At 34.4% G+C, this 14,919-nt stretch overlaps 1 protein-coding gene across 4 annotated transcripts in view; it reads right to left on the reverse strand.

Annotated features, from left to right (window-relative positions):
• PARG (poly(ADP-ribose) glycohydrolase) overlaps positions 1 to 14,919 on the reverse strand; it is a 110,072-nt gene that overhangs the window by 58,539 nt on the left and 36,614 nt on the right. For all 4 annotated transcript variants that reach the window (XM_068548048.1, XM_068548050.1, XM_068548047.1 and 1 more), the window contains exon 8: positions 1,335 to 1,427. In XM_068548048.1, coding sequence (XP_068404149.1) covers positions 1,335 to 1,427 — 93 coding nt within the window. The remainder of the gene's footprint in view (positions 1 to 1,334; positions 1,428 to 14,919) is intronic.

Here is a 14,919-nt window from a genome sequence, read left to right on the forward strand (position 1 = left end):
TAAAATTGGAAATATCACAGTATAATGCTAACAAATATGGCACACGCAAAAACATTCAGTGGTTCTCAACGTTTGGACTCAAGCATTCGGACATGGCTTTTGGTTGCCCCAATGACTACGCTTGTGTTTTTTGTGCTGTTCCAATGATAGACTGCAATGTGTGGGACCATCCTACACATTCAGAAATTGCTCCGCCCAAAATGTCCCTAGGGCCCCTGTGGATCAACAGTGTTAGCAGAAACCTGGCTAGCATCCATGCAGCCAGGGGGCTTGCCCCAGAAATAAATGACAGAGGCGAATTCAAGCTGCTGTTGCGAGAAACACAGGAAAAAAATTATGAAGAACAAACCAACAACCTCTTATAATTACATCTACAAATTCTTTGATACTCTACCCCCTTGAGAGGCAGAGTCTAATTATCCTTTCCTTAAGTATGAGCTAGATTTAGGGACTAAATTCTAATGCAGAGAAAGAACAGTGAAAGCAATAGTGTGTGTCTTCAGAAATGAGGTCAAAAAGGCACTGCCTCTTCCTGTCTCTCTCCTTTGGGTGGCTTTTTCTGGGGAAGTTAGCAACCATGTCATGAGGATACCCAATCAGCCTACAGAGAGCCCCACAGCAAGGAACTGAGGCCTTCTGCCAGCAGCCATGTGAGTGAGCCAACTGAGAAGTGGCTCTCCAGCTTCAGTCAAACCTTCAGATGACTGCAGCCCTGGCCAACACCCTGACTGCAGCCACAAGAGAGATCCCAAGCCAGAACCAGTCAGCTAAGCTACTCCCAAATTTCCAACAGAAACTGAGATAATAAATGTTTCCTGTTTTAAACCACTAAATTTTGAGGTAGTTTGTTATGTAGCAATAAATAATTAATACACTCCCACACAAAACAAAATAATACCAGATTCTTTCTTTTATTTTTAAAAGTTAAGAAAAGTTAAGAATGTATCATGAACTCACTACTTTGGGGGAGAGGGGAGGAAGGAGTAGGTATTAAGCCATTTTGAAGATAAAATGTTCTAAATCCATTAGTATGCTTTGAAATAATGACTATCCTTTTTTGAAAGTCAGAGATTGTTTTAAAAAAAGAGAAAAAGTAGTATGAGTAAGCAAACATCAACACTGTAAACTGAAGCTCAGAAATTGAATGCTGCATTTTTAATGTCCACTCGCAGTGTTCTCTGTAGCCTCTAACCTCTTCCTTAGTATAGCAAAATCATCATACTCTGGCAAAAACTGCTTCCCATCTCTCTGTTTGACCTTGACAATTAGAGTTTAAACGAAATTCAACTGTGAGTCTCAAGAAAGCTACTGAGGAAGAAGTTATTTCCACCAACCTGGGTGCAAATATTTGGCAGACAGAGTGCAATTTTCACCATATCAGGCAAAATGGACTGATATAAGTGTTGAGCTTCTGCTTCTTCTAGTACCTGAAAACCAATAAAATGTTATCAGTGAATAATAACCAATGAACAAATATTTGTTATTAAAATTAAATTATATATCTGCTTATATAGGATCCCATAAGAAGGCATATTATCAGCATCATTGAACACATGCACAAGTACACCAACAGGTGCAGTAAGGAACTTACAAATTCATTTCCAAATGTATGCAATTCACCTAAATGCCCTCCGAAAATGAATCGAGTATCCCAAATATGAAATATCTATCATATCACATTCACAACTAAATAAATGCTTGCATATGAAAAACAGTACCTTCTGACCTCGGTTACATCAACTAAAAACTATTAGACCACCAAGAACTCTATCAGAAACCCTCAAGCTTCTACAGTAGGTAATTTAAAGAAATCACCATAAAAGCCACCCTGATCGTTTCAGAGCATATTATATTTGTCAAATCTAACCTACTGGGTAGTAAACAATGAAGTTCCAGGTGACTTACAATTTCCTTTTCTCGGCACCTTTAGAAAAGTTAAAACCATGATTCCCATATCATAATTTGAAGTACAAGAAAGACGACATTCGTGGCCTATTTTTGTCTTTTTTAATTTCCCATCTCTTCAATGCTTTAGAAATTACTTTAGGCCATTTAATCCAATTTCTCTCTAAACATCAGAGTATTTCTTTTAAAATACTGAAAATGAAAACACTCTTAATCTAGAGATTCTATATATACGGTCAGGATTAAAGTAAATCGTGTATCTATCCGAAATCACATCTGAACTAGATAGATGAGGTCTCAGTTATAATCCAGTCTGATCCTGTCATTATTAAAGAGAAAAGAAAACTGAAGCCAAGGAGGTTACCTGATTATCCTAGACTGAAAATGTCAATTAGCAACTAAATCAGAACTAGAACCCAAGTATTCTGGCCTATATTCCACAGCTCTCCCCACTTCTCTATGTGACCAATGTTTGGGATTGATGAGGATACAGACTCTTTACAAATATCTATAGATTCCCTTTGCTATCAGGAGCTAAGCTGAAATAAAGGAATATTCATTTGTCTATCTACAGCTGGACACAGTATGTGTATAAATAGAAAAAGTAGCAAAGATAATTTACATTCACTCTGGTTTTACAAGAAAGTTCTAACACTAAGAATTTTCTTTATACCAAAGCTCTAAAATCCAAACCTATGCCCACCTCCCTCTTTAAATTAGGAAAATGGGAAAAATGATATTCAGAATGAACAGAAAGATATTTGCAATTCAGAGAGTGTGGGATCCAATTAATCATAGGTATATAAAAAACAAGCAAGTGAAGAACACAAGACAATTATTAATTCTGGGGAAAACAAAAAGTTGTACAAGAGTAGAAAAGGAATCAGATCTCAGATATGAACAGTGTTTTTACCATCCTACTGAAAAACCAGAATACTGATCTAATTGAAATGAATATGATGTCTATAGTGGAAAAGTGGGGAAACATAAATAAGACTGTTAGTGGTGATAGGGTTAAGTAAACAATAGCTAAATCCTAATCTTCTATAATGGGAAGTTAACACACTAAAAAAAAAATAAATAAAGGCTAAAAGGTTCAAAGCCTCTTCATTATAAGCCTCTTTAATGCTAATGAAAAGAAAAACTAAATTTAAAAAAATCATACATAGAAGGCATTCTGCTATTTTAGAATTTTATTGTATATATTAAAGATACTTGCTTTCCTGTGCCTGAAAATGCATATAAAACATATTAATGTATTTATTTAAGATATTCAAATTCTTCTTATTCATAATTTATCTTTTTGTTTTTTAAAACATTTTATTTTGAAATAATTATAGATTCACCGAAAACTGCAAAAATAATATACAGAGGTCCGGTTTACCCCTCACCAAGTTTCCCTTAAAGGTTACATTTCAGATTAACTATAACACAATATCAAAACCAGGAAATTAATATTGGTACAGTATATGTGTATTGTTCTATGTTATTTTATCACGTGTACATTTGTGTAACCAAAATCAAGATGCAGAAGTGTTCCACTATAACAAAAGTCTCCTTTGTGCTACTAATTTATAGTCATACCCTCCTTCCAACCATCCCTAAGCCCTAGAAAGCACCAATCTGTTTTCCATCTCTGTAATTCTGTTGTGTTATACAAATGGAATCATATGGTATGTGTCCTTTTAAGATAGACTTTTTTTCACCCAGTGTAACATCCTTCAGATCTATTCAAGTTCATGCATGTATCAACAGTTAATTCCTACTGCTGAGTAGTATTCCATAGTATGAATCTACCACAGTTTGTTTAACCATTTACCTACCGAGGGGCATTTTGGTTGTTTCAACTTTTGGGCTATTACAAACAAAGCTGCCTTTTACTTTCAACCTGCCTATACTGTTATGTCTGAAATAATTTCTTGCAAGCAGCATATAATGTGTCAGGTTTTTTTAATCCACTCTGTAAATCGCTGTCTTTTAATTGGTGAACTTTGACATTTACATTTAACCACTGGTAAGTTCGAACATATTCATTTTCTATTTTCTCTTTCTTTTACCTGTGTTCTTTTCCTTCATTCCTATGGGTTACTTGAACATATTTTAGAATTCCACTTTTATTTATCTAAAGTATATTTGAACACATCTCTTTGAACAGATTTTTTTTAAATTGGCTGCTCTAGGCATTCATTATATGTAACTTATCACTGTTTCCTGGTGTCAACATTTCACATGTTGCAGTATAGAAACTTTACCTTTCTTTAAGGCTCTTTACCCACCCCCATTATAATTTTCTTTAATATTTCTCCACATACGTTGAGAACCACATTTGATAGTGTTATAATGTTTGAAAATAGTGAAACAGAAAATGTCAAACACTATTTAGAATACTCAAGAAGAAAAGTCTACTATATTTTTACTCTTTCTACTGTTCTTTCTTCTCTCCGGGTGTTCCAAGATTCCATTTTATCATTTCCTTTCTGTTTCAAGAAATTCCTTTAGACATTCTTTTAGGATAGGTCTATTAGTGACAAATTCTCTTCCTTTCCTTCATCTGAGAATGTCACCGCTTCTCCTACAGTCCTGAAGGATATTTTCAATGGACATACACTTCTCTGTTGACAGTTCTTTTCTCTTACTCCTTCAAAAATATTATGTCAGTTCTTTCTAGCCTCCATATTTTCTGATGAGAAATCCAACAACATTCAAACTGTTTTTTCCCTAGGCAATGTGTTATTTCTTTCTGGATGCTTTCAAAAATTTTTTCTTTGCCTTTAGTTTGAGGAAGTTTGACGATGATATGTCTTGGCACGGATTTCTTTGGGTTTATCCTGTAAGAGGTTTGCTCAGCTTCTTGATGTCTTCTGTCAAATTTGGGAAATTTTCAGCTATTATTTCTAGTTTTCAGCCGCTATTTTTTGTTGAATATTTTTTCATCCCTGCCCCTTTTCTCCTCTCCCTCCAGTACTAAAAAGGCATGACTGTTAGATATTTTTTAATAGTTCCATAGGTCCCTACACTTTTTTTATATATAAATTTTAATGTTTCTTGGATGTAATGTTTGCTTGTTTGACCAGTACAAGCAGTATAGGAAATTTAGGAATTCAGATTTTCAAGCCAATATAAACCCCAAAATTATATATACTAGACCATTATGCTATTATTGTTTTCTACATTATGAGAAAATCTGAAAGGAAATATATAGTCACTTTTAGACCAAAATTATTAAACCATTCTAACTTTTTTGAGTCACCTCAGAAAAAAATGACATAAAAGTCTATTTTCTTTCTGTTGTTCAGACTAATTCCTTTGTTCTTTTTCAAGTTCTCCAATTCTTTCCTCTGTCACCCCCACTCTCCATTGAGCCCATTCATTGCATTAAAAAAAAAAAAATCAGGTATTGTATTTTTCATTTCTAAAATTTCCATTTGGTTCTTCTTTATAGCTTCTATTTCTTTGCTGGGACTGTCTATTTTTCATTTGTTTCAAGGAGCTGTAATTGCTTATTGAAGCCTTTTTATGATGGCTGCTTTAAAGCCCTTGTTAGATAATTCTAACATCTGTGTTATCTCAGGGTTGGTATCCGTTGATTGTCTTCACATTTCAGTTGAGATTTTCCTGGTTCTTGGTGGAGCGATTTTTTATTGAAACCTGGATTTTATGTTATGAGACTTTGGATCTTATTTAAATCTTGTTTTAGCAGGTCTTCCGTGACACAGGAAGGGAGAGCCGCCTCATTACTACCAGTCAGGAGTGAAAATTCTACTGCCCTTGTTGACTCCCAGGGCAGGGAGGGGGAAAGGCATCTTGATATCTCTGGGTTGGGGGGCGGGGGGGGCGGGTGCAGAGGGTGTAAGTTCAGGCTCCCCACCAGGCCTCTGCTGATACCACCCTGGTGCCATATTTTTCCAGCAGCCCCACAGACCCTAGCTGGTCAGTCTTTTCTCTACCTTTCAGAGTCTTCTTATTCTTTTATAGTGTCCTGGGTTTTCAGCTGTATTTAGTAGGAGGGATAAGGAGAAGTGTCTATCCAAACATTTTTAACCTAAAGACATTTAACCTTAAGTGTCTAAATAGGCTGACAGCTTCTTCTCCTTTGGGTACCTGTCCTTGTCTTTTAAAACTGACATATGAGTAGCTGCTGCCATGCTTTGCTGACCGTCACAAGCTTTAAAATATCACTTATTTATCTGATGAAGCATTATTGCACTGGACTTCTGTCAACGCTTCAGACCTATGTCTAATGTTGCTTTGAAAACACAAAAGAGAAGATAAAAAATGTCATTTGAGAACATAACCAACCCAACTACCATTTGAGATGGAATGCATAATTTAAAAAACTAGTATAATCTTATGCCCTCTCATATATTATTAGCATCTTTAAGCAAATCTTATCTTTTACAAATTATTTACTATTTATTAATGTGCACAATTTATTAATCTATACAATGCAAACCAAGACATTAGTATTAAAAAGTTTTAAAAATGTAAATCATTGCTTAACTTCAAGGGAAGAAGAGCCTTAAATAATAAATATTTATTTATAATATATCATATATTATATTATTTATAATGATGATGATGATTATAAGGAACTTAAGCATTTACATGATGATTAAAAGGAAAGCTTCATTAAATTCTCCCTGCCCTCTATTGGAGAGTCTGCATAATTATATATGGCAAGTGTTTGTGTGTGTGTGCGTGTGTGTACATACCATCCTTTTATTCTCATCCCAAAAGTTGATTATGTACATGTTTCACTCAGAACTGATACAAAGATTTTCAAAATTATAATGCTATTTTACCCATTTCCTCTCTTTAGACTATAGAGTTGTTTATCCATTCAACTAACCAGTAAATAATTTAAGTATCTATTATATGCCAGACACTGCGCCAGGACTGACGACAGAACTGTAAACAATAACAGACATGATCACTGACCTCATGAATCTCAAAGCAGAAAGTCCTATGCTCTTTCTGTGATCCCCTCAATATATCAGCCTTCACCTTGAAGGATAGTAATTACTGCAATTTCATCATAGTGGTCGTGGAGAAGCTATCTTTCCTCATTAGCAGATGGAAGCATTAACAAACTACTAAAATAGAGCAACTTAATTTGTCAAATGTCAACACATGATGAATGATTTAAATATCTAGAAGTGTACATATAGAAAAGAGATTTTTATTTATTTCTTCTTTCTTAGAATGGTTGATCAACTAAAACTAAATCTGTAAACTGCGCTCTAATACTAAAGGCATATTCATGCATGACTAAGTACAGTGCCTGGCACACAGACAGTACTAAATAAATAATACTACTGAACTTTGAATGAGGAAGTGAAATCTGTAGCTGGTAAAATCAGAAAACTAGTGATATTTTAATGAAGGAGAAAATTTCCATAGATCTACTTCTTCAAAGAGTTCATAGGAAACAGCTTTTTAATCAGTCACAAATCAACAAATACAATAAACACTTCAAGTCACTCCATGTTATCTATTGATGTAAACCTAGGTAGATCCTAGTAAAAATTTTAAAAGTTACTAATACTCTTCTTTAATAAAAAATTTCAAAAGGTCTAGAACATTAAATTTTATGAAACAATTTTTAATATAAAACATATATCATCCCACAATCTAAACAGAGGTGAAAAACCTCATAGTCCTATGATCCTAAAGTTAATATAACCATTTAAGTGTTTGTTACACTTAGGTATTTGTTTTCCTTCTCACACAGAAAAAAATCACTTAAAATCACGTTACTCTAACAATTCTGTATAATTTTTTCATTAAACAAAAGAATTTTCCACTTTGCTGTATAGTCTTCATAAACATCACTAGAAACAAAATGTTTTTTTAAAAAGTCATGTATTTTCACTGTAGCAAATTAACATAAACAAAAAGAAAATAAATGCCACCCACAAACCCACTATCAATATATATACTGCTAACATTTTGGCATATATCCTTCCAGTCTGTATTTTGTTTTCATTTACATAGTGGACATGTTCCCATGTAAATAAATATAATCCTATATCACCATTTTCAATAGCTGAGTATTATTAACAATTTGGACACACCATACCTTATTTCCCTACCTAATTCTGTTGTGATAGATTTACAGGTTGTTGCCAATTTTCCACTCTTAAAATTACCATTGCAATGAATATCCTTGTACATACATCTTTCTGCAACTATTTGAATATCTCTGTAAGTGAAAATGCTGTATCAAAAAGCATAGGCTTTTTTTTTTTTTAAAAGGTTTTTAATATATGCTGTCTAATCACCTTCCAGAAAGGTTCTATCAATTTATATTCTGGTGCTGTGTAAGAAAGTACTCAACTCCATACCTTACTAATACTGTGAATTCTCATATTCTTGTTTTATTCGCAATTTGATAGACTAAATTGACACCACTATTATTTTAATTTATTTAATTACTAATGATGTTGAACTTTCTATCCCCATGTATACAAACTCCTCTGTGATGAGCCTTAACCCTTCTTTTCTATTAATTTTTAAGTAATACGCGAATACATTCTTGCCTTAAAAATGTCAAACCATTCAGATGAAGTCAAAGCTCTTCTTAACCACAAATCCCCAATTCCAAACTACTTCTCAGACATAAACAGATGCTTGTCTCCTTCCCAAACTACTTCTAAGCATTTCTACATATGTGCATACAGAAATTTAGCTTTCTGTTGCATTAAATTTTAAACTAAATGGTATACTATATTTTTTTGCAACTTGTTTTTTGCCTTAAGAGAAAGCCTTAGAAGCCTTTCCACGTAATAGAATGATAAATGCTACACGGTATTTTCCACAGTATGGATATACAATTTTAACCATTCCTTATTGATATATGATATTATATTGATATTATTATACCAATATAATAATGGTTATTATTATATTGCTATACCAGGTTGCTATACACTTCCTTTTTCTCGCCATCAATGGCAATTAATTTTCCCAGCATTATGAAAAATTTCAAAAATACAGCAAAGCTAAAATAACTATATACTGAACACCCATAAACTCAGTTTCTACAGTTAACATTTTACTCTATTTATTTTTGTCGCATATCTATCCATCCATCAATCCATTTTTTTAATGCATTTTGAAGTAAGTTGGGGGCATGAGTACATTTCACCCTGACCACTTCAGCCTCCATATAAATATAACTTAACATTTGTTTACAGGTTTTTTCATTTTGAGGTAAAATTTACATTCAATGAAATGAACCCTAAGTGTACCACTCAATGACATTTTACAAATGCATACACCTGCATAAACTAAATCCCTATCAAGATATAGGATATTATTATACTATCACCCTAGAAGGTTCCCTCATGCCCCTTCCCAGGCAACTTTCCCACATCTGAGAGACTACCACTGTTCTAAATTTTCTTCTACCATCGATTAGTTTTGTCTCTGGTAAAACTTCATATATTGGAAACATGTGATATGTACTGTATTGTGTAAGGCTTTTTTTTTTCCCCTCAGCACTGTGCTTTTGAGATGCATCTATGTTGTGTGTATCAGTGATCTTGTTCCCTTCTATTATTTTATTCTATTGTATAATTATACCACAATTTGTTTATTCATTCTCTTGTTGATAGACAACTGTACTATTTCCAGGATTTGGCTATTATAAGTAAAGCTGCTATAAACATTCTTCTATAAACACAGGATTTTTTGTGTGCACATACATTAATTTCTCTTGGGTAGGTTTAGAGAGGAAATGAAATGCATAGGTCATAGAGCAGGTATATGTTTAGTTTTCTAAAGAACTGTGAGACCTTTTTCCAATGTGGTAGTACCATTTTACAAACCCAACAACAAAGTATTGGAGTTCCAGTTGCTCCACATCTCTAGCTACATCTATTCATTTTAGTTTTAGCCCTTCTAGTGCCTGTGCACTAATACCTCATTCTAGTTTTAACTGGCATTTCCCCAATGACAAATGACACTGAGCATTTTTTTAATGTGCTAATTGGTCATTTGTACATCTTTCTTTGTGACCTGTCTTTTAAACTCTTTTGTTTAATTTTTTTTAACGGGGTGGTTTGTCTTCTTATTTTTAAATTGAGTTCTTTATATATTCTAAACATAAGTCCTTTGTCATATAAATATATATGCTTTGCAAATATTTTCTCCCTGTCTTTAGCTTGTCTATTCATTTTCTTAATGTCTTTTGATAAGTATTTATTAATTTTTTTCTTTTATGCTTAATGCTTGCTGTGTCCTAAGAAATCTTTGTCTATCCTTAAGTCACAAAGATGCTTTCTTCTAGAATCTTTATGGTTTTAGCTTTTGCACTTAGTTATTTTCTATGTATGCTGTATACAAAGAGTTGAAGTTCTTTTTTCTTCCCCATAAAGAAACCCAGTTTTCCCAGCACCGTTTGTTGAAAGATGTTTCTTTCCTGCATCGATTGCTTTGGCACCTTTGTTGAAAATCAAATGATTGTATAAGTATGGGTCTATTTCTGGGTTTTATGGGTTTTCCAGTGAGCAATTTGATTCTTATGCCAGGACCACACTATATTAGTTTCCTTGGGCTGCTGTAACTATCACAAACTGGGTGGCTTAGAAAAACAAAGATTCTCTCACAGTTCTGGAAGCTAGAATTCTGAAATCAAGGTGCTAACAGGGTCATGTTCCCTCTGAAGGCTCTCAGAAAGAATCCTTCCTTGCCTCTCCCAAGCTTCTGGTGCCTATGGGCAATCCTTGGAATTCCTTGGCTTTCAGAAGCTTTCAACAAATAGTGGCTACTATTATGGTGATGATACATATTGTACCCTCTGCCTTATTTAACCTCTTACTACAGTTAAACCACTAATTATGTGTCAAGACTAAGTTCACATCTCCTCGTGAAGCCTCCCTTGACTTTCCTAATTCCTTCTTCCTCATGTGACTCTACAGTCACATGCACATACCTGTAGTACAGCACTTATTATGGTTTATTATAATTATTTATTTACATGTCCTTCTCCTCTCCTTCTCTAATCTGTGACACTGCAAAAGCATGGATTGTATTTTATACATCTTGTATTCTAGTACCAAGCATAATATTTAGTACTCATGATTATTTGCTGAATAGAGTTGATGAAAATTACATTTTATCCTGCAAGCATCCCTGCAAAACAGAAAGCAGAAGGACATCTAGAGAAACTGAAGCTCAAAGAAGGTAAAGCCAATTTTCCACATTCAAACTTAATGGCATACATCGGGACTAGATGCCAGGACTTGTCTTCCCAGGTTCACAAGGAAGGGTATTTTAGAGAATGGAGCACTTGGCCAAGAAACTGGAATGGAATAATAAGGATAATTCGAACTCTGTTTACCTTACAGAGTTATGAAGGCTCAGCTATAACAGCGTTTTATGAATTCTAAAGCCCCATATATAAATGCAAAGTATTATTATCCACTGGGCCAGTAATTTATGACCTTTCAGGAGCCTCCTCTTTCTTTCAACACCCCCCATATCAATTAACTGCCAGTCCTACCGATTGATCCAGCAGGGCGTCACATATTCATTACCTCCTCTTAATCACTACTAAACTACCCTGACTCAGCCCCTCATCCAGTCTCACCAAGATTACTACAATAATCTAACTGTTGCCCTGACACTAGCCCACCTTCAGTTTTAGCCCAAGTACACCCTGGTGTGTCCCTGTTCCACTTGAAAGCTTTCAATGGCTTTTCCTTGCCTTTTCAGTACAGTACAAATCCTTCAATTAATAATCAAGCTATCTGGCCCTAGATGCTTATCTAGTCTTATTTACGGCTCTCTCTGTCTCTCAAACTACCTTCTGTGCATTTTTACATACTAAGACTTTTCAGCAATTTATTCTTCTCTAGCACCTACCTGTGCTTTCACAAACACAATCTGTGCTATGCCTGGAATATCTTTCCTACTCTAAAACTTACCAAACCTTTTAATGCCTTACTCAAACAATACACTGCTTCAAAGTCTATCCAAATGGACTCACCAGCTAGAAGGTAACGCTTCCTCTTATAATTTAATTGTCTGTTTTTTCACAAGACACTTAAGACTTCCTGCTTTATGTTATAGTTATTTATGGACATGCATTCTAGTGTTTACTAGAAGTTCCTTTCATACAAGATTGACATTGATTCACTATGCTAGAACATACTCATATGTAATGTTCTCAATAAAAATATTTGTTAAATTAACTGACACTTTCTACCACAGCTAGGTAATTTTACCAAGCTCTCCCTCTTCCTTCTCTCTACTGCCTATCAGAATCCCCCTGGAGAGGTTTTTGATTTTCTTTTCTTTTTTTTTTTTTTTTTTTTTTAGTAAAGTTAACTGCATATGAACTGAGTTTTCTATAATACACCTAAAAAACTTACTGGAACTACCTCCAGAGCTTCCTAAGTTCGAAAGACAGGTTCATATTACAAAGATTAAAAAGAAAGAACGTAAGTCAGAATTATTAAGATCTTTCAGATCCACCTCTTCTTCAGACATGTTTTTAGACTACAAAAATTAAACATTAGAGGAAAAAAATAATTATAGCATTAAGTTATGTAAGGATAAAAAAATCAACTGGAGAAGGTGAATGTTTCTAACATTTACTTGTGCACGATTCAGGCTGACACTTTGAAGAGAAGAATGTGACAGCTTACAAGAAAACAAACTCACTCATTCCCCTTAATTTCTGAAAGCTCATGCAAGTCTGACAAGCCAACCACAGGGTGATCTCTCATGTGTATCACCCATGACAATTATGGCTTCAATAAAAATGTTCTCCAAATTTTAATAAAGTCCAGCTGGTTTTCAGGAAATAGCCAGTCTAACATTTTCATATTTAAGAAGGCACATTTCACAAATTAGTGAGCTAATTTCTGGACTTAAATAAGACTTCCAAAAATTTTATATTATGGCAACAAAAGAGGTACAAAATGAATGCAGTAGCGAGGGCAAGGTGATGTGCTGAGAAGCCACCCTGTCTCTCTATTGTTCCTTGGTTTGGTTTTCTCTTTAAACAGCTCTTAAGAGCTTCCTAAGTAATTTTCAAAATGCTATGACTCAAACCTGAGAAGCACTGATAAAAATCACAACTCATTATAAGCATTTGAAATGATTTTTTAAAGAATAATACAAAAGATCCTTTGAAGTATTTGCCCTGTAACTTACACTAGAAATAATCTGTATTTGTCATTAAATTAACAGTTGTTTAATATGGGATAAATCAGGTTGCTATACACTTCCTTTTTCTCGCCATCAATGGGTGCCAGCAGGAGTAAAAGAGTGCCAAGCATTAGAATCTCCTTTTATTCTCCGCCCCCCCACCAGGGGAATGAAGGATTTATTATTACTTGCAGCAAGTAAGGAGAACATCGGGATCTTTCCCAAAGCAGTGTCTCTAGAATCAAAGAGATTCTTAACCTCCAATCCCATAGCCAAACTCTTATTAGCCAGTAAAGGGAAGATGAAGTAAGGATGAAGTGAGAAAGAGCCCTTCGGCAGGTCACCTCAACTCCACTTCCACTCTCCCAATCCTTGTTCTGTTTCTCAGGACAGAACTATGAACTAGTTTCTCACTTCAGGAAACAAGCCATTAGTGGCTTAAAATTCACAGACTTTTGTAGATGGGTGTGGAAATTTCACCATCATATACTCCAAAACCCAAATAAGTAACAACTAATTTGGGAACACAATCACTTTAGGAAGAATACCATCATCCAGTTCTTGAAACAAAATATGCCTCTAATCAAAACCAGTCACACTATTTCCTATACAAATTTCATTAGATTAAACATGAAGAACAAAATTGTGTAGGTTTATGACACATGAAGGAAGCTCTTCTCTAAACAGTAATCATTATTTTTCTTCATGCTAATAATAAAATGCACAAATTATTTTTGCCTTAGAAGGATAAAACATAATAACACACCCTCATTATCTTCTGTCTCCTAGAAGAATTTACTTCTCAATACCGTTATGGTAAATGATTATTCTTTAGGGAATGCTCTCAGACTAGCACAAGATGCTCTGATAGGTCTTTCTCATCTCTCACTCCTATTACTGTATGACTACATGGCCATAACCATCAATCACTCTAGCAAACAGCACCAAACCACAATGCTATTTATTACACACAAGCCAACAGATATTTTCAATACCATATAGTCACACTATTATCCATCTTTTATAGACAAGCAATCAAACTCAGCATGACAAGATTTCAGAGAAATAGCTAATGGTTAATGGAAGTTTTCTAGTCCTGGAAGCAAAATGGACTTAATTTGTCTAAGAAATATAAGTGAACAATAACTTCATTCTTTTACTATAGTTAACAGTCTTAAATTTAATAAAAATATTTTTGAACTATAAGAAATACTTTAAAATTACTTATTTTTACTTTTACCTAATTTTTAAGATAGTTCAATGACAGCTTCTCGCACTCACACCACTAGGAAAGTAATTTGCCATACGAATCAAGTAGTGTGCATACATACATATTATAATGCTTAATTCTTAATTTAATTCCTAAATTATCCAGTATGAATAGTCAATATTACAGTCCAAACTTCACTCTTATTAATAAGGCTGAAACAAACATATTTCCCAAAAGGTTTGAGGGCACCCCCTGGTGGTAGACTTCCGGGAGGGGGAAAAAACCCCACAAATACCATTACAACGAAAATATCTTTTTTAAGAAATTGACCAAGTTCTACTCAGCAACTCAATTATTACAGGTAACACCCAATCTAGAAAAAATTCAAAATGTGATCAAAGAATGTTGGGAAATCTCTGAAGTTCCCTGTGAGGAGATCTGACCAGTAGCAGCTCCTAGGTAGCAGGACTAGCAAGATGTCTGATGCAGAAGAAACCTTAGAGATGACCTCGTCCAGGGCAGAACAGAATTTTCTACACTGTCCAAGACGGTAGCCACCAGCCACATGTGTTGACTGAGCATGTGAAATGTGCCCTGTGTGACTGAGCAACTGCATTTCAAATTTTATTTCATTTTAATTAATTTCC

This window comes from Eschrichtius robustus, chromosome 7 (genome assembly GCF_028021215.1).
Source record: "Eschrichtius robustus isolate mEscRob2 chromosome 7, mEscRob2.pri, whole genome shotgun sequence".
Classification (NCBI taxonomy): domain Eukaryota; kingdom Metazoa; phylum Chordata; class Mammalia; order Artiodactyla; family Eschrichtiidae; genus Eschrichtius; species Eschrichtius robustus.